This window comes from Gekko japonicus, unplaced genomic scaffold (genome assembly GCF_001447785.1).
Source record: "Gekko japonicus isolate JY-2015 unplaced genomic scaffold, Gekko_japonicus_V1.1 scaffold205, whole genome shotgun sequence".
Classification (NCBI taxonomy): Eukaryota; Metazoa; Chordata; class Lepidosauria; order Squamata; family Gekkonidae; genus Gekko; species Gekko japonicus.
The window spans coordinates 914,642-940,341 of NW_015175976.1; the positions used below are offsets into that span (position 1 = coordinate 914,642).

General features: G+C 44.2%; 1 protein-coding gene across 3 annotated transcripts in view; it reads right to left on the minus strand.

Moving 5' to 3' along the window:
• The window catches only part of RNF38 (ring finger protein 38), a 62,957-nt gene that overhangs the window by 31,331 nt on the left and 5,926 nt on the right, over positions 1 to 25,700 (minus strand). The window contains exon 1 of one of the 3 annotated variants that reach the window (XM_015426148.1): positions 12,235 to 12,369. The exons of 1 other annotated variant lie outside the window; for it this stretch is intronic. Coding sequence is in view for 1 of the 2 variants with exons in the window: in XM_015426147.1 (XP_015281633.1) it covers positions 10,931 to 10,942 (12 nt within the window). In the remaining variant the exon portion in view is untranslated. Of the gene's footprint in view, positions 1 to 10,930; positions 10,990 to 12,234; positions 12,370 to 25,700 lie in introns of those variants that run through there. One more of the 3 variants, XM_015426147.1, reaches the window with a different exon arrangement.

Genomic DNA, 25,700 nt, shown 5'->3' on the forward strand with positions numbered 1-25,700 from the left:
TACTATAAATATTATTATACTGTATTATATGTATTGTAAGGTTTTTTTGGGTATAGATGTTTGAGGGTCTCTCAAGTCTGAAATCAAATATTGATTCCCTACAAGTCCCAGCATATCTGCTTTTGAGGTGCCTCCCAATAATCAGTTTAAACATAATCAACAACCCAACAGCTGAACACAAACAAGAGGTAATCAATAAGAAGTAACAATAAAACCATTCAGTTTCATCATAAAAGCCAGTTGGAGAAACAGATAAAACATGAGTCCTTCAAGGAGAGAAGGAAAGAAAGAGTAACCAGAATACAACTCTGGAAAAACATTCTTTGCCCTTGGAGCAAAAAGCTCCAACAAGCTTGATAGCTTGTCAGATTAATACTGAGTTCCACACTTTCATTCAAAACAGGTCACAAATCAAAGATAAAAACATCTATATAACAAATCCAACAGTAAAACCAGCGCCAGCAAAACACAATCTACAAAATTCCCTGCAAACAAAACTAAAATAATAAAAGCCGTTCCTCCACAACACCCATCAAAACTCATAAGTAGAAAACAACTGATACCATCACAGTGCAGCTGCAGAAAACCTCTCCAAAGAGATCTGGTTCCAAAGGGCAGCCAGGAAAAAACATGGGATGAGGCGGGATGATTACCAAGATGACCACAGAGCTGGTCACAGTTAAGATGTTCTGCTTGTATAAAGGGCATCTCCAACAGGTGAGACTACACTGACCTAAAATGGCTTGGCACTCTACGGGGCACAGACGACACCTCTAAGGCCAGCCTTAATCAACACACAGGAGAATGCAGTCATTTAGGTACCCTGTTCCCAAACCATTTAATGCCTGGTAGGTAACAAGCAAAGTTTTCCAAGATGGATCAGATGTATTCACATAAACCAGCAAGATATTGTAAGCTGTATTCTGCACCAATCGAAGCTTCCAAACAGTCTCCAGAAGTAGCCTGTGCACTTTCGGCTGCTACCAGAGCATGGGTAAATGCAGTCCAATCATGCCTGTCAGAGAAAGGACGCAGCTGGTGCAGCAACTGAAGTTGGCTAGAGGCACTATGTGACAGAGAGAAAATGTGTGCCTCTATCAGAAGGCATAGAACTAATACAGTGATGAACTGAGTCTTCAATGGAAAAGTGTAATCCCATCCAGAACAGGTTGAATACACAATCCTTGACTGAACCATACCACAAAGCAATAACGTTTCAGCCTTATCACATAAAAACACTGCACAAAAAATAGGGGAAAACAGATTGTGTACTGTTCCCCCCCCTTTTTACTTGACAAGGTTTGCTTGCTCAAATGCCTTGTAAGAGCTGTGGACTAAGACAACTTTAATGTGCAACAATCTACAGCATTAGATAATATTTTTCATGTACACTGAAGACATATACAACATACTTTCAAGGATCTGTTGAAATGTGACTAATTTTGTCACAATTAATATGACATAACAAGATCATACTCTACTGAAGTTTATCTTGTATAGTTTGTAATTTAGTACCATATGAAAATTCTTTCTAAGCCCCACAATCTCTCGTTTACTAAAAAAAATATGGTTTTTATTTTCAGCTTTCCTCGCCTTAATTCTCATCTGACAATAACCTCAGTGTATGCATGGAATACAGCTTTCTTCCCTTTCCTCTAGCATTGGCCATATTTGCAATTTTGTTGGCACAAACCTACGGGATTTAAATTTTACAAATATTCCAAATAGAACTGTATATGCTAATGACCTTAAATGCTGGTTTTTTACATCTGTAAAGATAAGTTTAGGTTAGATGACTGTTGAAGACAGCCCAGGCTAGCCCAATCTTGCCAGATCTTGGAAGCTAAGCAGGGTTGGCCCTGGCTAGTATTTGGATAGAAGACCTCCAAGGAATACTGGGGTCATAACATGAGGGCAGGCAATGGCAAATCACCTTGAAAACCCTATGGGGCCACCATAACTCAGCTGTGATTTGACGGCACTTTCCACCATGTTGAAGACACCTAGGCTGGTTGTTTTGGGGGACTGCTGGGAGCAGATCAGGATTTCATGGTCTCCATGACAAACATAGGCCTGTATCAGGTGATAACAGACCCCACTCTTGATGTGGTGGGGGGATTAGAGACAGGTTCCTTGTTGTGGACAGATCACTACTGGCTGGGGTTTAGCCTTACAGGGATACCAAGACACCACAAAGGTGGGGGATTGAGTAAGATGATCTGCCACCATAGCATGATGGATCCAACAAGTTTTCAGATGATGTTAGGGGATTTTTCTGCTGATATGGCTGGCACTCCTTTCAATGCTCTGGCTGACCTCTAGAATGAGGAAATGACCCGGGCTATTGACAGGCTCGTTCCTAAATGCCCTCTCTCAGGTCTAAGAGCCCAGGCAGCCCCTTAGTATACTGAGGGGCTGCGGTCAACAAAAGGACAAGTGAGAAAGCTACAGTGACAGCCGAGGAAGCTTCAGCACAAATCTGACAAGGCATGGACCAGAGCTCATTTTAAAGCCTACTCCAGCGCAGTGATGGTGGCAAAGAAACAATATTGCTGTCATCACCACATCCTTACAGTGTAGGCCTCCTGAACTATTCTGGATGATCAGGAGCCTATTGAGTTCTGGACTAAAGAAGGAGGTGGTCCACTCTGCAGCCTGCTGTGATCATTTTGATAAGCACCTTGCCAATAAAACCTCTCACATCCATTCTGACTTGGACTGTACACAGCAGCAATGACAGGATTGGATGGTCCCAGGGTACCAATTTGTCCAGTTGTGTGGGAGACCTTTCAACCTGTCTCATCTGAAGATGTGAACAGGATTCTTGGAAGTCTAAGACCTACAATCTGCTTCCATAACCTTTGACCTCTGGCTGCTTAAACCTGATAGGGATGGGCAGTAAAACAGGTCCAAGAGACAGTAAATGCCTGAAGAGACAGGTCAGTCGCCCCTGTCTTGAAGCAGGAAATGGTGCATCTTCTCCTAAAGAGATCTACTTTGAACCTACAAGAGTTTAATAACTACTATCCAGTCTCAAATATACCATTCTTGAGCAAGGTGACTGAATGTGCGGTAGATGGGCAACTTCAGGGATTCCTGAATAAAGCCAATTGTCTCCATCTGTTCAACATGGTTTCAGACCTGGTTATAGGACTGAAACAGCCTTGGTCACCCTAGTAGATGACCTACAATGGGAGATGGGCAGGGGACTGCAACCCCGTTACTTTTCCTGGACCTCAGTAGCTTTTGATACCATCCATCATGAAGGGGCCATCATTCAGGGTTGGGACTAGGAGGCACTGTTCTGCAGTCGTTTCAGTCCTACCTCAGATAGGTTTCAGAGTGTTGTGTGCAGGGACTACTGCTCCATCCCTTAGCCTCTGGCTTAAAGGATCTTCAAGCTGCTATTTGTTCTCCGTCCTTTTCAACCTGTATGTAAAGCTGCTGGCAGAGGTTATCCAGGGATTTTGGCTGAACTGCTGCTAATGTATGGATGACACTCAGCTCTATCTCACACTTCAAGCAGATCCCAGGGAGACTGTGGACACAATGAACAGGTGGTTGGCAACAGTTTTGGGATGGGTAACAAACTGAAACATGATCCTGACAAAATAGGAGGTACTACTGACAGGGGAAAGGTTTTGGCCAGAACTGGGATATCTCCTGTTCTGGTTGCAGCTCCATTTCCCCAAAGGAGCAAGTTTGTAGCTTAAGGATTCTGCTGGACCCAGGTCTCCTTTTGGATCCACTCTGGCTAGTGAGCCACCTGCAGCTCTTCCTCGGCAGGTGCAATTGTGGTGCATGCCCTTGTAACATCTAAATTAGTGCAACACCCTCAACATGGGGCTGCCCTTGAAGACTGTCCAGAATCTACAGTTGGTACAGAACGCTGCAGCCAGCATGTTGACTGGTGTGGATTGTAGTGACCCTCTCACTCCAGTCTTGTTCTATCTACACTGACTCTCAATTTGCTCCTGGCCAAATTGAACTTTGAAGCCCAATACAGCTTGAGGCTAGCATATCTTAAGGATCACCACCTCCTGTATGAATTACCCATCATCTTTGGAGAAAGCCAGACAGGTGGCAACCCAAGAGCCTTCTTGGTCATGGTACTGAGATTTGGACAACCCCACCCCCACCCCAGGGAGATTAATCTGTCTCCCTCTTTAATTTTCTTCTGCCAATAGATGAAGAGCTACAGTAACCCTTATTGGCTCTCTTGCCTTATTGTTTTGCAAAGGGTGTTTATGTGTTTTTAGTGAATTTTTATTTTATATATACTTTAGTTAAATGCTATTTTAATGTTCATTGCCTTGGGAGCCCAATTTGGGTCAGCACAGAAATGTTTTAAATAAATAAAATGTCAGTTTCCAAACATTTCTGGGTTGTTGTTTTTTTTTGGGGGTGGTGGTGGAAGAAAAGACAAGAGCATACAGACTTTCCCCCTGCCTTTAACATTCTAGGCAAATTTGTGTCTCTAGTCTTAGCCAGACAAGCTTCAGTTTATGGGCCCTCATCCAGCCCGGCCTCTTTGAATGTTTGAAAAGCCCCCAAAGGGGAACAAACCACTTTCCCAAACTATTCCATTCCCAAGCCAAGTCTTCACATCTCTCTCAAACTGGAGCCATTACAGACAGCACATGGCCATTTCCGCTAGGGACAACAGAGTGGGAGTGAGGTCAGAAGTCCCCCCACCACCCGTAGTGCTCTAAGCATCACCAGGCAATGAAGCTGTTTTGAGGGTGAGTGCCCTGAGGTAAGTGTGACTGAGGGACATGTTGGGGGATCCTTGATCCAGCTCGTGTTACGTGTCACAATTAACTAGGCCTTTAGTTTTTCAGCTAGATGGGATAGAGATGACTGGGAGATTATGCTGTTGTGTACATCATTGCTACTATTGCTATGTAATCATCTGTTATTTGTCTATTTGATTTCTTTTTACTGTCCATATGTTGTTTTTCATTTATCCTTCATTCAGATGTTTCTTTTACCATCCATATGTTATATTATGTTTTTCATTAATGTTTCATCTAGATGTTTATTTTAATTATGTCATGTTCTATGTTTTCAGTTGCTTTGCTTAAAATACACTAAAAATTGGTTCCTATTCTGCTGCTCATGTATTATGGGGTGTGTTTTTTTTTTGTATTGTGCATTTTCCTTAGCTTGGAGATTTATTGCCTTTATGTTGTTTTATTTTTTTATTTACGCATTGTGCTTAATAAACCTTTTTCATTTATTTTTATCTTAAACAAAGAAATGAATTCATCTGCCACCACTGAACAGTGTAAGATTAACATATGAACAACCAATGACAAGAACTTCAAGCACATTTACTTTTATGTCACAAAACAAATCAAGCTTCATACTTCCGCCAAGGATTTGCAAGAGACAACGTAGTATAATCACTGCAGAAAATACTAAGCACCACAATGAAATTTCTAGGGGAGATGGTGCCCTGCTGCCTGGGATCTGATGAGCCCGGATTTATACTCCAGTTATCTGCCAGCATGTTTTGCTGCCCTAACATCCTTCGTAGACCAGGAAACCCAGTGACCTCTGAGAGATGACAGATGTTACCTAGGGGTGACTGACTGTTATATCCTGTTAGATGCCCCCCTTTCAATACCAATTACAATTTTAGGGTAATTAAAAAAAACTTTCCATGCCTATTTCGACAGAGACCATTCATCATGTAACTCTTGTTGCTGCTGGAAGTGCAGAGGGGATCACAGCGGCAATGGAGCAGCCAGCAGAATTTTCCAGCAAACTTTACTGGCCCTCAGCCCTCCACAGCAGCCACCGTGCCCCACCCGGCCACTGGAGGACATTTTTCAGGACCCAGTCCTGAGATATTAATTGCTTCTTATCACTACATTATCATGTTGTAACCCTGGACAATTTTTCAAATATTTCATACTGAACCTCCCTTGATTAGATGGTACTTATCCTACTTTACTTGACTCAAGCTGTACTCCAGGAGGGGCTTGCACCTCTGAGCTCTATCTTTAGTTATGTGTAACATAACAATATCTGTTCCAGTCCCTTACAACAGGTCACTCTCTCCTCTTCTCCCCTCCCTCAAATGTCAGCTATAAAAATTCCCTGTAAAAAAGAATTTCAACACCATATGCATCTGATGAAGTGAGCTCAGACTCAGACCATTTACCTCTGAACAAACTTAGTCTTCAAGATGTGTCTTGATTTGTTTCACTGTATAAAATATTGGTAACACCTATATTACTATTGTGTTACCATATTATAATGGTCAACTGCAACAATGTCAATTCCCAGCTTTCTTCCTTCCTTTTTAAAAAGCCAAACTCTTTTTTTTTTGCTGCAGAGTTATAAAGAGAAATGTGCAGCTAGTATCTTTCCTCCTATAACTCCACAACCAAATGAGCCAGAGATGGATTCAAAAACAAAAAAGCTGGGAACTGATACATTGTTCCAATGGTCTAAAGTGATATTGATTAAAAAGCAGCCTGAAAAAGCCTTCAAGTGAGGTGGGGAATGGCTAACACAGGAACTGAGGCAAGGAAACTGGCACTGGGAGGGCATGACCTGAGAAAATGCACAGCTTCCCATCCACATGGCGCCCAAAGTAACTTCTTAGGGCAATCTTTCAAAAAGATCAAGCAAGGTTTGGGAAAGAAAGCAGCAAAGTGTGGGAAAACATGGAATCAGAACAGAGGGCGTCACATGGCTATCAACAAGAAACAAAACGTCCACGTGAAAACAGCCCGTTTCCACATCACATTTCCACCAACTTCATCTCCAGCTAAATCACGTAATCCAGCTTATGCTCCTATTGCTTATCTGGACTATTTCTAACTTTTTAACCTACCTTCTTTGCACTGTTCAAGGTGGCTTACAGAGACAATAAAACCACATAACCTTCAAAGCAATCCTGAGAAGCAGCAAGCGCAGCAGAAAGAAACATCAACTGAAGGAAACAGTAGATAACAGCAGGCAAAAAGCTTTTACTTTTCTTTCCTGCAACACTGAATGCCTTCAAGTGATTTCCCTTTCTGCCAGGGGTTCTACCCAAGCCCCCCTTCCCCTTACTGCTGGTGCGAGAAATCCTTCACACAACATCTTTCATCTTCTCTAGAATGCATCCTTGCAGGGCATCTACGCTTTGTAATCTGTACAATCTGATTGAAATCAAATCAAAAAAATCTGAAAGCTAGAAAGGTTATCCTCTATCTTTTACTCTAACACTGAAGCTCACCCTAACTGGGAGCCTGGACTAGAATCAAGTAATTACTGGTTTTAAAATGGAACATTGACATTTCAGTCTTTCAAATCCTCTGATAATTCCCAATTTACTGCAGATGCCTGGTAAATTTATTAACCCTTGGATATCATGAAAACTGTACAAATATGAAATGTCCTCTATGGTAGTACTACTCAGTCACTGGTCCATATACCACTGGTGGGACACAAAAGTAATCTAGGTGGGATCAGGGTTTTCATAACAATTACCATGCATTCATATGTCCTTTTTGAAAAAGTGAGCTTTTTGTTTCTGTCATGGTGGGACTAAGGTTCTTTGATAGAGTGACTGGTGGGATGTATAAAAACTTGAGAACCACTTGTCTAGGGCACACGTTTTTGGAGTCTCATGATTTACCTGCAGCTCTCTTTGTTCAGTCACATCACTCAGCAGAAAGGTGATTTTACCACAATCTATGGACATTATTTCGGTTTTATCAAGAACTCCTCCTCAAAGGGTTCCTTTCGACAACAAGCTGCGTTTCTCAACTTTCATGGAGCCCTAAAAAATGGGGCTTAACTGCTTATTTGACTATGGTCAAACACCATCAAAATATTCCATAAAGGCAACATTGCCACCATGTATGCAACAGCTTTTTAAAATGATTGTGCATGAGCTTGCCTCTTGGTGCTCTGGGACAAACTTTACAGTATAGCAACGCTTCTCATTATTACTCTTGGCATATCTAAACATAAAACATATTTGTAAAATACACTGACGTAGTCAATATAATTTTTTTAAGGTACCTGCAGGCTGATCTCAGTTACTGTTCAGTGAAACGTTCCGTAACTGTTACATTTCATAAGTGTTACATTTTTATAATTCATCATAACTTTAAAAAAATACTAATGTTTTGTGATAATTTAATTAGATTGCTTTATAATTAGCACAAATGTCACACCTTTGGACGAGGTTACTTTTCATTGTTTCAAGTAAAATTAATGCTTTAAAAAACACTTAGCAAATCCATTTTGGCCAAATATCCAATCCTACAAAGGACACATCAATGCTTATTCTAAACTCAAGTGCATGTATACTGGAGGTTCAACTTCTTTCATACCCACAAATATTAAACACACGAGCATATTTGATTTTTCATGCAATGAGATGAAAAATTACATTGTATTTGAGTAACTCTACTTGTGTGCAACTGTAGTCTCCACTTTTAAGCCACTTAAAGCAGGGCTTGACAAATCCAAGATGCCTAGAAATTTTATTGCAGTGCCTGGTATTTTCAGTAGTTATTCACTGTAAATGCTTCTTTGTGATTCTCAGTAGAAGTACACAATTTATTGAGGTGAAGGACAGATGTTAGTGCTTTCTTGCAATGATAACCACACACCGTAGCTGACAAAGCACAGCCCATGGCCTCATTTCAATAGGTGGCCATGACTGGACAGAAAAAGCAGCATACACATTTTGTAAATAAACGGTTTCCCACCATTCTGGGTATACCAGATTTATAATATTACAGGGAAAGCCACTGTACTATAGTCTAGATTTCTTAGTTTCAAAACTTTTGTTAGGTGACAATAGCATTCTAAATTTTTCAGAGTTAATACCAGAATTAATATAAATGCACTTGTATCATTTGTTAAATGCAATGGTACAGATCCTCATTATTAGAAATACTACCCTGTGCTTTTAAAAAGTTTTTTAAAACTCTTCTTGGATTCTCTCAGAGTAGCTTGGAGGATGCAGGTGAAAAGATCAATCAAGCATGTTTCTCTTTAAAAACAGCGTGAGTTAAAATACAGGCTGACATTAAGAGAAACCACATATTAAACTTTTGAAACTAACCTACAACCCTCTATCAAGACCACTGCTTTCCAATGTAAAGTATAACACTGAGGAAAATATCTGACATTTACATACGTCACAAGTGGTTGTCTGTTATACTGGCAAATAATAAAACTATCAGCACGGAAATTTAAGGCACGACAGTCCTGCTGACTAAAGGTAAAGCACTAGGCCCATTTTTTACTCATTCAGAGAAACCAATGAAAGTTAAACATGCTTAATCAGGTAGGATTATACTCTTAATTTCTGTTTCCATGCAGAAATGCTATTCTGGATAAAACTCCTTGGTCATACAAAAACAACTGTTTAGTTACAAGCCATCTTGATTTAATTGTTATAACAACCAATCAGTATGCATGTCTGTTCAGGAAACGTACTACAAAACAGGAAAACTCATTTAAATCAATGACTTAGGCCAGTTTCAGATATCTGATAAATACTCTTATACTGAAAAACATTGTATCAGGCATCAGACTGTTCTCTAGAAGAATTTCACTTTGTTGTGTCAAAGATGTAGTATTAAGAATGTTTTATGATACTGCTTACTGATTTTTATCTTTCTGCCACAATGTTTTTAGTTGAAGTTACCTTAGTCTTTGATTTCTCTTTTACGCATACCATTCCAGGATGTTTACCTTGTTCAACAGTGCAGTCCTATGCAGAATTATGCCAGTCTACCCTCATTAACATCAGTGGATCTGGCTGGGGTAACTCTACGTAGGAATGCACAATAAAAAGTTCACAGAAGTTCTCGTGGCTAAGAGGTTTTTATTACACCAGTGAAAACTCAGCCTTTCTCCATATACAAGATAGGCTAACAGCAGTATTTTTAGCTGCTTATGAAAAAGTAGAAGTGTGAAAAATGTGAAATATTTAACAAAATAGAGCTTCCTTTTTTGGAATGTTTCACAATTTTCCTCCAATCATTAATTATCCCAAAAACTCTATTTGTAAAATAAATTTGCTGGGTGCAGAAAGCCACCATCAAGTGAGGTTGCCGCTACATTCTTAATTATATGCCTGTTGTTAAGTAAAGACATAAGCGTTTGAAGAAAGATCTGGGTACCTAAAATCATGTGTCTCATACATCCTCTCTTCCCAGTAAACCTGTCTGTATGTTTAGAGGTTCAGAACGTACTTTCACTAATACTATGTCCAAACCTTTTAAAATTATTTTCTCGTGCCAGGTGTGCCCATGTGAATTTTTAAAAGCAATACAATATTTATTGTACAGAAAGGCAGTAATTATACCAGTTCTCTCAGAGTGGACCAGGATATAGAATTGGAAGGTGCCCAGGTGCTGCTTTATAACTAAGCTTTATAACTAGCGCCTGGATGGGAGAATGTCTGCGAAGCTTAAGTATGTGATGCTGAGGGTTTGCTTGCTGCTATGTCCACACAAGAAAACGTCACTTATTTTCCCATATAAATGTGCTCCAGGGCTCTCTAAAGGAAAAGCAGAATCAAATAATGAGCCATTCATATGAAAATTCTGGAATGGGATATAAGTTATCGTATATTGAGATATATAATATATTGAGATTATAAAATCTGGAGAGCCCACATCACTGCTATTGTTTAAAGAATCAATGGCAGAACATGAGCCCACATACACAACTACAGCTTTTTGCTTATGTTCAGTGTTTCCCAAAATGCAGTACAGATTTGACCTACATGAAACGTCATTTAAACTAACAATGCTTTACTTTTGTAACATGACCTACTTTTTAATATATGTATGCAATGTGTCTTCAGGAAAACTGATAAGTATGCAATTAAAGAGATTGTATATCTTTTCCATAATCCATGTAGACACTATCATACAGTTCCTCACACTCCTCTCACACCAACCTTTCTTTTCATTCTTCACTGAATACTTTCTCTCCCTTCCAATGTTTTCTCTCTGTCCACTCCACCTATTTCAGAAGAACAATGTATAAATGCATTTTGCACCTGGACTAAAGCAAGTATAAGTTAACAAGTTTATGTGCTGTATAAAACCATAGAGATCTCTTCATTACTTTTTTCATACCTAAGGCATTTGAGAACAACAGTCACAGCTAGGAAGGAAAAGAGGGTAGTCCTGTAAGTAAATTGAAGTTGCAACCACTCCCTGAGATGATGCACTCATTTCCTCCAAGGGTACCTCTACAGTACTGACAAAATACGATAAAGAACAATATTCCAAAAATGTTTTGCATGTTATCTTGTAAATATCATTATAGTAATAGCCAAGGAAACCATTAAATTCAGAAAGATATTCTAGGTCTGGTTGTTCTAAACAGACACTGAAGCTTCGTTATTCTCCATTTCATGGATTACTTTTCCTGTAACATCACTCTGCTGTCATTTAGTTTTTACTAACTACATTCTTTAAATTAAAAAAAAACCCAAAATGCTATTAAATGTCTAAGCAACATCTTAAATCTTACCCCCAAACTGAAACAAACCAATGCATTTTGGCTGCTGTCATTCCTCCCTGTCAAAAATTTGGACTCTAAGCTGGGCCTGAGGACCCAGCTTTTCTATTATGAACTGTATGTTGTTGATAATGCTTTATAACAAGAAAACCACCCACATCGGGGAAGGAGGGACGTTAATTCACAACACACCCTCTGTAAGGACCTAAGCAACAATACAAAATCAAGGGGAGGGAGAAGAGCGGAGACAAAAGACAGGGCTCCAACGAATTAGCCTCACATCCCCCCCGGAAGGAGACAACAGAAAGGCATGCCATTTACTGTCACTTTTTAAGATAAACCCTCAAAACAACCCCCCCCCCCATCATTCCCAATGGAGGGTCCGTACTTTTAGTTCTCGTTTTCTATTGTTAGAAAACCATGAAAGGCCAGTTCTGTGAAGACTGGCAGAGGTCAGCTTAACAAAAATAAATCCCCTTCCCCAGCTCCCACTAACCCACCCGCGACAGTGGGCGAGGGCCAAAATAGACGGGGGTGGGTGTTGCCTGGGCGCGAGGGGCCAGCCTTGAGGCCATTACATTTCTGCAGGGAAATCGAGGGAAGGGCGGGAGACGCCGAGGGAAAGGCGGAGGCGGCCGGGGCGAAAGAAAGAACCCCATGGGGTTTGGGGTGGGCGGCGACTCCCCTCAGCCTGGGCAGCACCGCTTCCCCTCCCCGCACAGGCTCCAGTAGTACCTGACGGGGGGGGGGACTCCTTTTGGCCGGGGGCGGTGGCCGCCGCTGGTGCCAGCAGGGCCAGGCCCGGGTTTTACACACACCGCCTCCTCCTTCGCCGCCCCCAGCAATGGCTTCCGGGAGCGTCAGCGAGACTCCATCCGCCCATCACAAGGAGGGGGGGGGAAGGACCCGACCGCGCCGCCCCACTCAGTGAGCGCCCGGCCGCGCCTCTTCCAGCGCGCTCGCAGCTGGTTCCTCCCGCGGCTGCCGCCAACCTTCACTAACGGGGCAACCGCCGACGTTCTCCATGATACTCTTAGCCCCGCCCACCACTGTCCCCGCCCGCCATTCCGTCAGTGAGGAAACGGTGACGTCACCATAGTTGGCATCCTCGCGCACCAATCGCCGTTGCCTGGCCGGCCGCACTCTCTCGCCCTCCCTTTCTCGCCCGCCCGCTCTCGTGATCCGCCTCGTTTTTGACCCCTCCCTCCCCCTGCCAACCAGAGGCACCTTCCTTTGTTTTAGCTCAGTTACGCAGACAAAACCAGATGGTTGGCTGTCTCTACGTCAACGCGATGACGTAAACAAGTGAGGACTGCACGCACACACACGGGGCTCAAGAAAGACTCCCCCCCCCCAATGCGGAGCCTGCGCCTGTGGTTAGGAAAGGGTCTTCCCGTGTCTCCTTTCCACTTCGGTAACTTTTTTGTTTGCTTGTTTTAGTTTACATTTTGGTAGCTGCTACTTCCTCCCTTACTGGCTGAACTGCACCAGATGGAACCTCCACATTCAGAGGCAGTATACCACGTGGAAACAAGTGGAGATGGCTCTTCTCTTCATCTCCTGTTTGTCAGGTAGACGGGATAGACCCTTGATCTAGTGCGGCAAGGCAGTTCGAAACCAAGAGCTCCCTACACCAAATAACCCACCACCTATTGCCCAAGCCTTAGTTCATTTTTCTAGGTCTCCTTTTGACTTGTAAGGAGCAACAGTTGTTTGCACCTGTTTTTAAAGCCTACAGCGCACTAGGAAACCAGTACCCTGCACAGGCCTCTACAGCCCAACTGTCAGATTTTCTTGAAAGCTGATATGCTATTAGATAGCAGTTCAACAACATATGGGGGGGAAGGGGAATTATACAACAAGCTCTAAGCTCTCCTGATTCTTCCTAGTGCTGTTAACATTTTAAAAATTCAACTGTATAAATCACAGCATATCAGACAAATATCACACTAACCTTGGGAAGTCAAACAGCCTACATGTAATTAGGAGTCCATGCACACTGACAAATACTCCTAACCTCAAGAGTGGTGGTGGTGGTGGTGAAGAGCTGCACACAAAATCAGAACAAAAGGTACTGCTGATTAGATTACAGATTATTGCAGGGCTACAATTTTGTTTATTACAAGTCAGCTGGAATTGTTCGCTAAACACTGCACTTCAAAATCTAGGTCACTGATGCTGGCCCTATGGAACAAAACAGCACCTCACACGACTATGATACCCTTGATATACTTCCCTTGGCCTGAACAAACCTTTCTCTTATTTTTTACAGTCCTTTGATGTGGGGTTTAACAGCAAAAATAAAAAAAACAAATGAAGCAGCCTTCTTCCACTCTGCAACCACACAGTAAATTTAAAACTATTGTATGGGATCAGGAATATTCAGGCATTAGAGAAGCATTATGAAAACTATACACTGTGCAGGACAACATTAGAACAAGAAGCCTTAAAGAGATTCCTAGCCCTGACCTGGATAGCCCAGGCAAGCCCGGTGTCATCAGATCTTGGAAGCTAAGCAGGGCTGACCCTGGCAAGTACTTGGAAGAGAGACCTCCAAGGAATACCAGGACTGGGATACAGAGGCCGGCAATAGTAAGCCACCTCTCTAAAATGTCCAAGCCCCACTAGGGGTCACCAGAAGTCAACTACCAGGCGTGTGCGCACACACACACACAAATACTCGCAAAAAATTCTTTTAAAAAGAGATTCCGTATCAAAATTGTGTATCAATAGTGTTGGGGGGGGGATACCTTGGTTATCCTTAGTCTTTAGCATTCTAAGCCTGATCTTATGATTTGATTGCTTTGGGAGTCCAAACTCTACCTCCCCAAATATCTTTTTACAGAAAAAAGGCAGGAGTGGGTTTTTGTTTTGTTTTGTTTTTTTACAAAAAGGGTGAGAAAGCAGCAAAACATCTACATGGGGGAAACATTGTTTAAAATATTTATATGGTTGCTTTATTGAACACAGAACCTAAAAAAGGTTAGTCAAATGCTAAAGAGGGCCAACAATAAAAGCTTAGCATATGAAATATATAAAAAGATACATGTATTTATTAAACAAAGATTTTAAAATTATATATAAGGGCCCAATTACACCTCATGTACAAATAACAAATTATAACACACAAGGGCTGATAGATTCGACCTGATGCGTTTCGGCCTGCATAGGCCTTCAGAGGTCAAGTATAATGAGGAACATATTGGCTAAAATACAATGCAATCATGCAGATACAAAACATAAAATCAATAGGGACCAGAAAAAAGTTGTTCCAAACTGAGACCACTAGGCACAGAATAAAAGTTCAACTGAAGCCTCGAACAGTGTAATCACGTGCCAAGTGGTATTTTTCTGGTATAAATTTCTGGCCCAGAAATTGCCGTCCTATGATTGTTCTGCCAAATGTCCACAATAGAATTGTCCTTAAGCGTCAGGTTGAATCTACCAGCCCTTGAGTGTTATAATTTGTTATTTGTACATGAGGTGTAATTGGGCCCTTATATATAATTTTAAAATCTTTGTTTAATAAATACATGTATCTTTTTATATATTTCATATATTAAGCTTTTATTGTTGGCTCTCTTTAGCATTTGACTAACCTTTTTTAGGTTCTGGATTCTAGGTTTTAGGTTCAGTTCTCCCCTCCCCTTTTTTGTCCCAGTCTGCTTTATTGGACACAACATGTTAAAATAATAATTTTTTAAAAAAACATGCTCCAACTAGCAAATTCAGGCTGCCGCAAAAGCTCTCTGGAACACCTCTGTTTTGCAGCCATACTGGAAAGCCAGGAGAATAAGGCTCTTCCAAATGGTTATGCCAAAGGCATGGGGCAGCCACTGGAAAGAGTCTACCCCCAGACCGTGGCAGAATGTGTCTTAAGCAACAGGGTGGGGCCCGATAATAGACTTAATAATAAAAATGCCATCCATGATGCCTATCAAGTTGCAATTATATAGATACTAATTCTTAGCCTAGTAAATTTCTAAAGCTTGTACGGCAGCTCAGCAAATTACTACCATTGAAGAGATAAAGCTAGAAGTTTCCCTACTCGCCTATATCGCTTGCATCTTTCTTCCACCTCTGTATTTATAACCACACATGTCTAGATGTTCGATCCACATGGTCTGTCAAGTGGCAGTTGCAAGGTGGGAAATACCACATGTGTAAAGAGTCGGGATTAACCTTCCTTAATATTTCATCCCAGGTGGCTGACTCCCTTGGTGGGGGGGGGACTGCAGTTTTAGGCAGCAGCTGAGTTTTCCTGCAGTAAATCTGAGTGCAATTTATAGCCTGAGCGTAGCACATCCGGCGGAGAGGGGTGTTGTCAAATCCCCTCAGGTGAACTGTTTGTGACCAAAGCCAGGTCACCTTGTAAATTACTTACAGCCCAAGCCTCAGAATAGCTGTACTAGTGCAAAAGTCCGTGACTAACAGCAACAAAGGAAATGAGAGTTTTCTAGGACTCACTGCAGATGCAACTGTGTCACAGTTTCCTGGTACCGAATTGGGCTTCTGTGGCACCGGCATTCACCACTCAAGCTGATGCATCAAACTGGAGTATCAGTGATGAGAAACAGACCTATTTTTAAAGGGGTCAAATAGACCTCAAAGGGGTGAGAAAGCCTATTATTGTCAGATCTGCTGCAAAGCAGTTTTAATTGGCAAATTACACTCTTATGTTCGCACACCACACCTTCTCTCAAACAGAAGCACACATTTCCCAGATGTTCTCACACTCAGTTATACCTCACATTTATATCCTACCCACCTTCCAAAGAGTTCGGGGTGGGCTACATGTTTAAGGCAACGAAAATTTTTTCTGCTTCACAACGTCTCCTGTGAGGGAGGTAAAGCTCAGAATGTGACTCTCTTCATGGTCCCAGCAGGGCTTAAAAACCCAGGTCTCCCAAGTCCACCACTCTAATAATTACACTGGCCCCTCATCAATGGCCATCACCACCAGCGTGAATGGAAAATTTGGTCAGCAAGTCCAAAAGGAGAAAGAAGGGGACCTGTTTTCACAGCTTCACTTTTCTCATGGTAATTTCCCCCACGGAATCAGATAACCCATCACTTAGAAGAGAAGAAGAAGAAGATTGGATTTATACCCCGCCCTTCACTCGGAGTCTCAGAGCGGCTTACAAACTCCTTTCCCTTCCCCTCCCCACAACAGACACCTCGTGAGGTAAGTGGGGCTGAGAGAGCTCTGAGAAAACTGTCCTTGAGATAACAGCTCTGACGGAACTATGGCTTGCCAAAGGTCATCCAGCAGCAGCAAGTGGAGGAGTGGGGAATCAAACCTGGTTCTCCCAGATTAGAGTCCATCACACTGAACCACTACACCAAAGTGGCTCTCAGATGCATCAGTTATACATCACCTCCCCCGCCCCCCAAGCAGGGACCCAAAGCCGCTAAAATAGTCCCTTCCTTTCAGTCCACACAAAAATCCTGTAAAGTAGATTAGTCTCAGAGCACATGAGTGGCCCAAAGGTCACCCACGGATCTTCCATGGCAGACTGAGGATTCGAACCTGGATCTCTCAAATCCTAGTCCAATACTAACCACGACACCAACACTTGCTCCATTGTGTTGACCAACAAGTATTACTACTTCTCTGTTTTACGAGCAGTTCAGTCTCTTCACTAGACTGGTCCCCCCCCCCCCCTCCACTGTTTTCATTAAGACGAACAACACAGGGCTGGAAATTCCTGGAAATTTCAAGACAGTATTCGGGGAGAGGAAGGAGAGTAGTAGGGATGTGATTCCATAGACTCTGCCTTCCAAAGCTGTATTGCCCCCAGGGGAACTAATCTCTGAGGTCTGAACATCAGGTATAATTCCAGGAAACCTTCAGGCACTACCTGGGGGTTGGCAACTCCATATAATCAGCTATTTTGACTGTGAAAAGACTTACAAATTTGAATTTGCAGCTGGGGGTGGGTCTTCCTCTACAATGAAATCAGCAACTCCCACAAAGCTCATATATTATAGCCTGAAAAGGCTGGTGACTGATCAATGAAGGGCAAGGAAAAAGAACCTGCCGAAATTTGGCTCACCAACTTCCCACACAGGCAGTTGCTTCTCCCCTCTTGACTTAACAGAATGTAATTCTATATAGCTAGTAAAAGTTAATACAACCAGACACAGTGACAGAAAAAGCAGAGACCTGTTCACTAAACTGCTGAGCCTTTTCTCAAGCAATCCAAGGATTCTTACACCTCTCACTGGGAACAAACCGCTTCCCAACCAAGCGCTTGATTTAGGTACACACATAAAACTCAAGTACTCGTGCCTGATTGCACTCACAGGGCATCAAAATTGTTATTCTACTTCCACAACACAGAGAACACTGAAGCGTGACAGGCATGTAGTTCAGAACTACCCTAGTACCTTCTGAGTATGGTCAGGGGGAAAAAAGGAGACATTTTATGTCTGTCAGAACACACCATTTGAAGTCTAAGCTCTCAACACAAGAGCAAAAATACCAAGGTAGCAGCCTGGGTTTTGTTGTTGTTGTTGTTGTTTTGCTGGCAGCTGTTGCAGAGGATGGCATTATCTAATGCTGCTTGCCAGTCGCCATAGGAACCACAAGCAGTTGTATTAGTTCAGGAGGAAAGAAGAAGTTGCAGTGAATACTATATACGGGGAAATACCAGAAACTGATCCGATTAGACATCGCTAAATAGTGACAGTGCTATGAAAAACCCCAAGGAAATTTCCCCTTGACCGAACAACAATGCTAGTTTTATTCTTTTTATATTTTGTTGTTGTTCAGTCGCACAGTTGTGTCCAACTCTTCGCGACCCCATGAACCAGCTCCCGCCAGGCCCTCCTGTCTTCCGCCGTCCTCTGAAGTTTGCTCAATTTCATGTTCGTTGGCTCTATTACACTGTCTAACCATCTCATCCTTTGCCGTCCCCGTCTTCTTTGACCTTCAATCTTTCCCAGCATCAGGGTCTTCTCCAGTGAGTGCTCCCTTCTCATTTGGTGGCCAAAGTATTTGAGCTTCAGTTTCATTATCTGGCCTTCCAGGGAACAGTCAGGGTTGATTTCTTTGAGGATTGACTGATTTGATCTTCTTGCAGTCCAAGGGACTCTCAAGAGTCTTCTCCAGCACCATAGTTCAAAAGAATCTATTCTTCGGCGCTCGGCCTTCCTTATAGTCCAACTCTCGCAGCCATACATGACTACTGGGAATACCATTGCTTTGACCATGCGGATTTTTGTTGGCAGGGTGATGTCTCTACTTTTTATCATGCTGTTTAGGTTCGCCATTGCTTTCCTCCCAAGGAGCAGGCGTTTTTTAATTTCATGGCTGCTGTCATAATTTTTTTCAAGAGCAGGGAATTCATTCAAAAACATTTAAGATCCATCCAGATGCTGCAAGTTCATGGGCGAAGGGGGAGGGAGCGGGAAAAGCCGTCGTTACGGAGAGAGCCAGGTGAGAGCACCCTAAACAGGCAACTGCATTGTAGAAACTGTTGTTTCCCAGTGCTCAATCTTCTTGCCAGGGTTCTTTATGTAGCAGGAACTCCTTTGCATATTAGGCGACACACCCCTAATGTAGCCAATCCTCCAAGAGCTTACAGTAGCCCCTGTAAGAAGAGCTCTGTAAGCTCTTGGGAGGATTGGCTACATTAGGGGGGGTGTTGCCTAATATGCAAAGGAGTTCCTGCTACAAAAAGAGCCCTGCGTCTTGCCCAAGTTGCTGGTAAATTCTTACTCCTTACCTCAGGGATGGTGTCAGCGTATGCTGAGATGGGACAATGTAACAGGGCTCACTGCCCCAGAATACCCCCGCCACCAACCCCATGCTGCCAGAGAAGGAATGGTGGCGGTATTCTGTCTGCACCATTGGGGAAAGGCCAATAAGGAAGGCTTACGAATGGACAAGGGAAGGATGGAAATACAGGCAGCTGGGGATGTGGGTGGGCTGGAAGGCAGGGGGGACCAGGCACTATGTGCCCCCAAAACATGGAGCCAACCCTGCCTTATTGTGAGGCCAAGTTTTCTGGTGTGCAGCTGGGCTGGCATCGCAGGCACATACTGGTTAGCAGTTAAAACATCACTTACATGGGGGGGGAGAGATATTTCTTGCTCCCATCCCTCTCTTTTTCAATGCTGTACAGTTCTAAACATGGAATAAAAGACTTTTTTTATTGGCCACACCTGCTTTGGCTCCACATCTCTCTGCCCCATGCCATTACCTTCTCTCATGTATATGGCTCACTATAGCTAACATCAGTAACGAAAACAAGACCGCTCTTAATTTCCAAATCAAGGGAAAGAAGACAAAAAGGTCTTCAGCAGTCCCAATTTCTTTTTTTAAAAAAGAATCTTCACTTGCCACCTATGAAACGAGAGCATGAGAAAAGATTCAGGTGGCAAAGAAAAGCTAATTATAAATACTACCATCACTTCCGCTCCCCGTATATGCTGAGAGTGTATCCTGAGGGACAGAGGAGAGATGCCTTCTCCCAGAACAACAGCTGCAAGAAAATTATGTAGCCATGCAAAACTCTGCCTAAATAAAGAAGGGGAGTCATGTTAAAAAAAGAAAGTGCCAGGCACTTAAAAATACTTTGCAATCCACTATTAATAATTAGGGTAAAAAGCAGAAGCAGCCAAGCATCTATCTGGCAACCAAAATAATTCATTCTGAAGGAAAGAAGCAAGAAGCAGACTTTGATAGCCATGGGAGAACACACAGGATTTGTTTGTACACATTACGAGGGGGTGGAGGAAGGTGGGAAGGAACACGAAAAGTCTGGGAGATTTTTCTTTTAAGTTTTGTAGCATATCTTTAGGCGACAGTGGTTTTCAAACTCTTCACCTGCACAGGGGCCACTTTCCATATCAACCAGGTTATTTTTATGGGGTAATTTATTGGATATTGTCATTCTGCACGCAAGAGGATCTGGAGGAAAAGGGTTAAAAGAATTCTCTCTCTCTCTCTCACACACACACACACACACAGAGGGCAGTTGGCCCCACCCTCTCATCAACTTGATGTTGAGCCTCTTTGGCTGCTGCTTGCCTTCTGTTTTATCTTATACTAGGAGAAAGGCCCGCCACAGACAGGAAAGCGATGAGTCCTAGGAATCATTCCTGGGTGAGCGTGGGGGGTGGGCCAGGAGGGGGCGGGGGGCCTCTGGGTAGCTTCTCCCATGCGCCCGCTTCTGCGGGAGGGCAGGCAGGGCCGGCCCGCTTACTAGGCGAGCTAGTCTCTCGCCTAGAGCGCGGGGCCATCATGGGGGCGCAGGACTGAGCCACCTGGGGGCCCTGCTGCTGCTGCCCACCCACCTGCGCCTGCCGGAGCCGCCCCCACCGCCTCGGTGAGAGCGGCCAGGCGCCCAGAGAAGAGGGAGGCACTCCACAGTCTGCCCCCTGCCCCACCAAAAGCTCGGCTCCGAGGGCCCTGCCGGCCGCCGGATGCCGCAGAGGAGCAGCCGCCCTTCGGAGCCCTCCCCCTTCTGCACCCTGCAGTTCCCTCCACCCCTCCGCAGGCCGGCAGCATCGCCCCACTGCCCCCAGGTCCAGGAGACCACCGCAGACGCCACCGCCGTCTCCCTGCCTGGCCGGGGCTGAGCCGCACGGCCTTCCCTTCCCCCTTCCCCCTGAGCCACATGGCCGGGGTTGAGCCATGGCCAACTGAGCCCACGCCCCCGGCCCGCTGCCTCCGGCTGCCCCCCGCAGCAGCCCTGCTCGATGCTCCTGCTCCCACCTTGCCGCCACCGAGGAGGAGGGTCCCTTTGTTAGGGGCAGCAGCTGCCCGAGCCAAGCCCCAGAGGCCCAGAGGAGCCGCCGAGGGGGAGGAGTGAGCCGAGACTGGGAAGCGCCAGCATGGGGACCTCTCTTCCGCCACCGAGGTGGCTCACGCGGGGCACACTCAGCCGAGAAGAAGATCAAGGTTAGGCACTGGCTGGGGGCAGGGAGGGACCTCTCCAAGTCTCAGGCAAGCAGGAAGGGGTGTGTGTGTGCATGCAGACCTCTCGCTGCACACCCAAGCAGGTATCCAGGCCCCGTCGGGAGGTTGGCATCTGCGCTCGCCTAGGGCGCAGGAACATCTCGGGCCGGCCCTGAGGGCAGAAGAAGTAATGGGGAGGGCTGCAAAGGGTTCCCTGGCCCCTTTCTGGCTTGCTTGGCTGGCCGGGCGGGCCATGAGGGGGCCGGGGGGGCTGTGGCCGGCCTCTCCCGCTCACCTGCTTCGGTGGGAGGGCAGGAGAACCAATGGGGAGGGCTGTAAAGAGCTCCCCAGCCCCTTCCTGGCTCGTTTGGCTTGGCAGGCGGGCCAGGAGGGGCCTGGGAGGTTTGTGGGTGGCTTCTCCAGCGTGGCTGCTCCAGCGGGAGGGCAGGAGAACCCATGGAGAAGGTTATAAAGGGCTCCCTGGTCTCTTCCTGGCTCACTTCCCTCGGCGGGCGGGCGAGGAGGGGGCAGGTGGCCTCTGGGCGGCTTCTCCCGCTTGCCAGCCTCGGAGATCTTTCCCCACGGGTCCACATCGGTGGCCGGGTGGGGAAAGGTGGCCCAGAGGCCTCAGAGCGGCCATAGAAGCCAGGCGGGGGGATCGGGTGAAGAGGGTGGTGCGGGGGCCTCAGAAAGGTTGCACGGGGGCCTCAGGAGATCTTTCCCACCTGGCCGCCCCAGCCAGGGAAAGGTGGCATATGTGGGCCTGAGAAGGCGGGGGGAGATACCATGGGTGGCCGGCTGACCAGTGCAGCACTGCCATGGTCGTCCTCGACATCCCGTGTATCCTGGCCATGGAGCAGCCATCGTCTTGTGCGGCGGTGTGTGCACTGAGGGCAACACACTGGCTGCCGGACGTGTGGGTGGGACTGAGGCCACACGGCTACCCAGCAACTGGCAGAGTTTTGGAGTGGCAGTTCAGGCGGCCAACTGATTTTGGCATGAATCGAATCCTGCGACCCCATAGGAGAGATGCCACCCCAAATCAGCTTTATAATACAGAGATAGGACTCCTCTTCTCTCTCTTACTTGGGCTTGGAGCTGTAGCAGGTTAACCTTTTTGAAGTTAATCTGTTCACAATAATTTAAATGTACCTACATGAATATGTCATGTAAGACATGTTTGGTGTAGTGGTTAAGTGTGTGGACTCTAATCTGGGAGAACCAGGTTTGATTCCCCACTCCTCCACTTGCACCTGCTGATGTGACCTTGGGTAAGTCACAAGCTCTGGCACAGCTGTCCTTGAAAAAGAGCAGTTTGTGTCAGAGTTCTCTTAGCCCCACCCACCTCACAGGGTGTCTGTTGTGGGGAGGGGAAGAGAAAGGAGTTTGTAAGCCGCTCTGAGACTCCAAGTGAAGGGCGGGGTATAAATCCAATCTCCTCCTCCTCCCCTCCTCCTATTTTTGTAAGTAAAAATTTCTTTCTCTTGTTACCACTGGAGCCAGATCATCTTTGTAATTTGTTTGAACAGCATTTTCACCTTAACCGGGAACGATGGAGGATTGGGGATACTGCATAAAGTTTCGGTGCTTCGAATCCAAGGAAACTGGTTTGTTTGTTTTTAACATTTAACCCTATAAGCAATGGGCCCAGAGTCTATCAGAAGCTTAAATTAAGCTTAATGTTTAAAAAGGACTTAAAAGTCTTTGATTAGCAGATCTCCTTGTTTTTGTAAGATTTTTTTAATCTTTAAAAATTCTCCATTGCTGTTCTCCACACTGCTGTGGTAAGAGTGGCTGAATGAAGCAGATATTTGGAGATCCTAAAACTTACTGCTATAGAACTATAGAAGTAGGCTTAAAAAATTTCATATACTCCTTGAAGGAAAAGGAACTGCTGGAATCCTAGAGGAAGAAAAATCAACAGAGAAAGGCAAGGAATTGAACTCTTGGATAATAAAAAATTGCCAAGAACATTATTATGGGATCACTGGATGACTGAGACTTTCATGTTTGAATATTCTCAGACAGCAAAAGAAATGCTTAAGAGTCTAAAAGAGTCTTCTGGGTTTACTTGTATTAAATCACAGTACTCTGTACGGATAAGAAAACTTTGCAAAACAACGTTACATAACAGAGAAAATTGTGAAAAACATATATCTGAACTGAGGCAGGTGTTCGAAAATCTAGCAATTTGTGGCTTTAATCTAACTGATGAACAAAAGGCATATTTTATGCTTGGGACTTTGGGGTAAGATTTTTAATTTTTTTTTGCTTTTGTTAAGTGTGCAGAGTAAAAAGAAAAAGAAAGATGCAAAAACTTTCAGGTAAAGGTAAAGGTTCCCTTGCTCGAAAGCCAGTCGAATCCGACTCTAGGGTTGCGATGCTCATCTCCGTTTCAAAGCCGAAGAGCCAGCGCTGTCCGAAGATGTTTCCGTGGTCATGTGGCTGGCATGACTAAACACCAAGGTGCACGGAACGCTGTTACCTTCCCACTGAAGTGGTACCTATTTATCTACTTGCAATTTCTTGCTTTCAAACTGCTAGGTTGGCAGGAGCTGGAATTAGAGACGGGAGCTCACTCCGTCATGCGGCACACTCGGGTCTCGAACTGCTGAACTACAGACCTTCCACAGCCTGAGGAATGCTCGAAATGGCTTATTAAATTTGAGTAACCAATGGCTCAACTTACATTTCTAAAAGAATCTGAAAGAGTAAGTCCCACTCAGAGAAAGGGAGAAAAACCAATTTCTGCATTGCTTTAATTGCAACAAAAGGGGGCACTTTTCAAAGGACTGTAGAGAGTCACAAGCTAACGGTAGTTTTTCTAAGACGCACAGGAACAGCACACAAGCTATAAACAAACAGGCAATTTTAAGAATCAAAAGCATGATGGTCCTCATACAGCATACAGGGAAAAAAATGTTTTTTACTAATTGACCAGAAAAGCCTTATTTATGATGATGCTGGATCAGAATCAAAAGAGAGTAAGTGGCTAATAGACAGTGGAGCATCTAGTCACAGCACACACTGCAAAGGTTTCTTTGATGAACTTCATGAAAGTGAGAAAGGAGAAATAAAAAACACTAGTGGTGAATGTACAGAATCATAGAGTAGGGAAGGTACCTCCAGGGTCATCTAGTCCAACCCCCCTGCACAATGCAGGAAATTCACAAATGCCTCCCTCCCCCTCCACACCCACAGTGACCGCCATTCCACGCCCAGAAGATGACAAAAAAACCTCCAGGATTGCTTCCTGACCCCAAAGTGGCAATAAGCATTTCCCTGGGCACATAAAAAAGGGCCACAAGAACTAAGCACTGGCAACCCTTCCTGCCCTACCTCTCGTGATCTGCCTAAGTTCACAGAATCTGCATTGCTGTCAGATGGGCATACAAATGCAAGGCATAAGTACTAGCACTTTATGCTGTAGCACAAAAATTTCCTAAATGAAGTTGGAGATGTCCTGTACATACCTGAATCAAGCTGTAATTTATTAACTGTGTCTGCATTAGACAACAGAGGCTTTGACATATGTTTTAGAAATAAGAAATGTACTGTGTTGTATATGCACAAGGTAACCAAAAGGGGAAAGTATATGAACTGAGTCTTGCAGGTGAAGAGGTACACCTGGCACATGAAAGGAAAGATGAAGAAAGCCTGGAACTGTGCCACAGACACCTAGGACATCGTAATTCAAAGGTAATCCTAGACCTTCAGAACAAGAACCTCACGAAAGGCATTAAAGTAAAGCCATGTGACATCTATGACAAAAGCATATGTGCATGTTGTGTACGAGCAACAGGAGTTAGACCCTCATTTTTACCCAGAACCGAGAAATGTACTAGCAAGCCATTAGAATTAATTACTAGTGATGTCCTTGGACCAGTACACGTAACATCAAATGGTGGAAATAGATATCTTTTAATATTTCAGGATGATTTTTCAAGGTACTCACTTGCAAAAGAGTGAAGTTCACAAAAATTCCCAAAGAGGTATGTCGCTATGGTTTCTAATGAGTTTGGAAGAAAGCTTCACATGCTACAGACAGATAACGGTGGTGAGTTTATATCACATCACAGACATTCAGAGCAGTTCAACACACAAAGAGGAAGCGAGTGAGAATTAGAAGAAAGGTGGACTGGACAGCTCTGTGACAGCAGATCAAAATCCAGGACTATACCTCTGATGCTCATTGCAACCAAACAAAGGCATACTAGCCTTGTGCTAGTCCTACATCACAAGGTCGGTGTTACCATCTGAACCGTCTACCTGGAAGGAAGTAGAACGACCACTG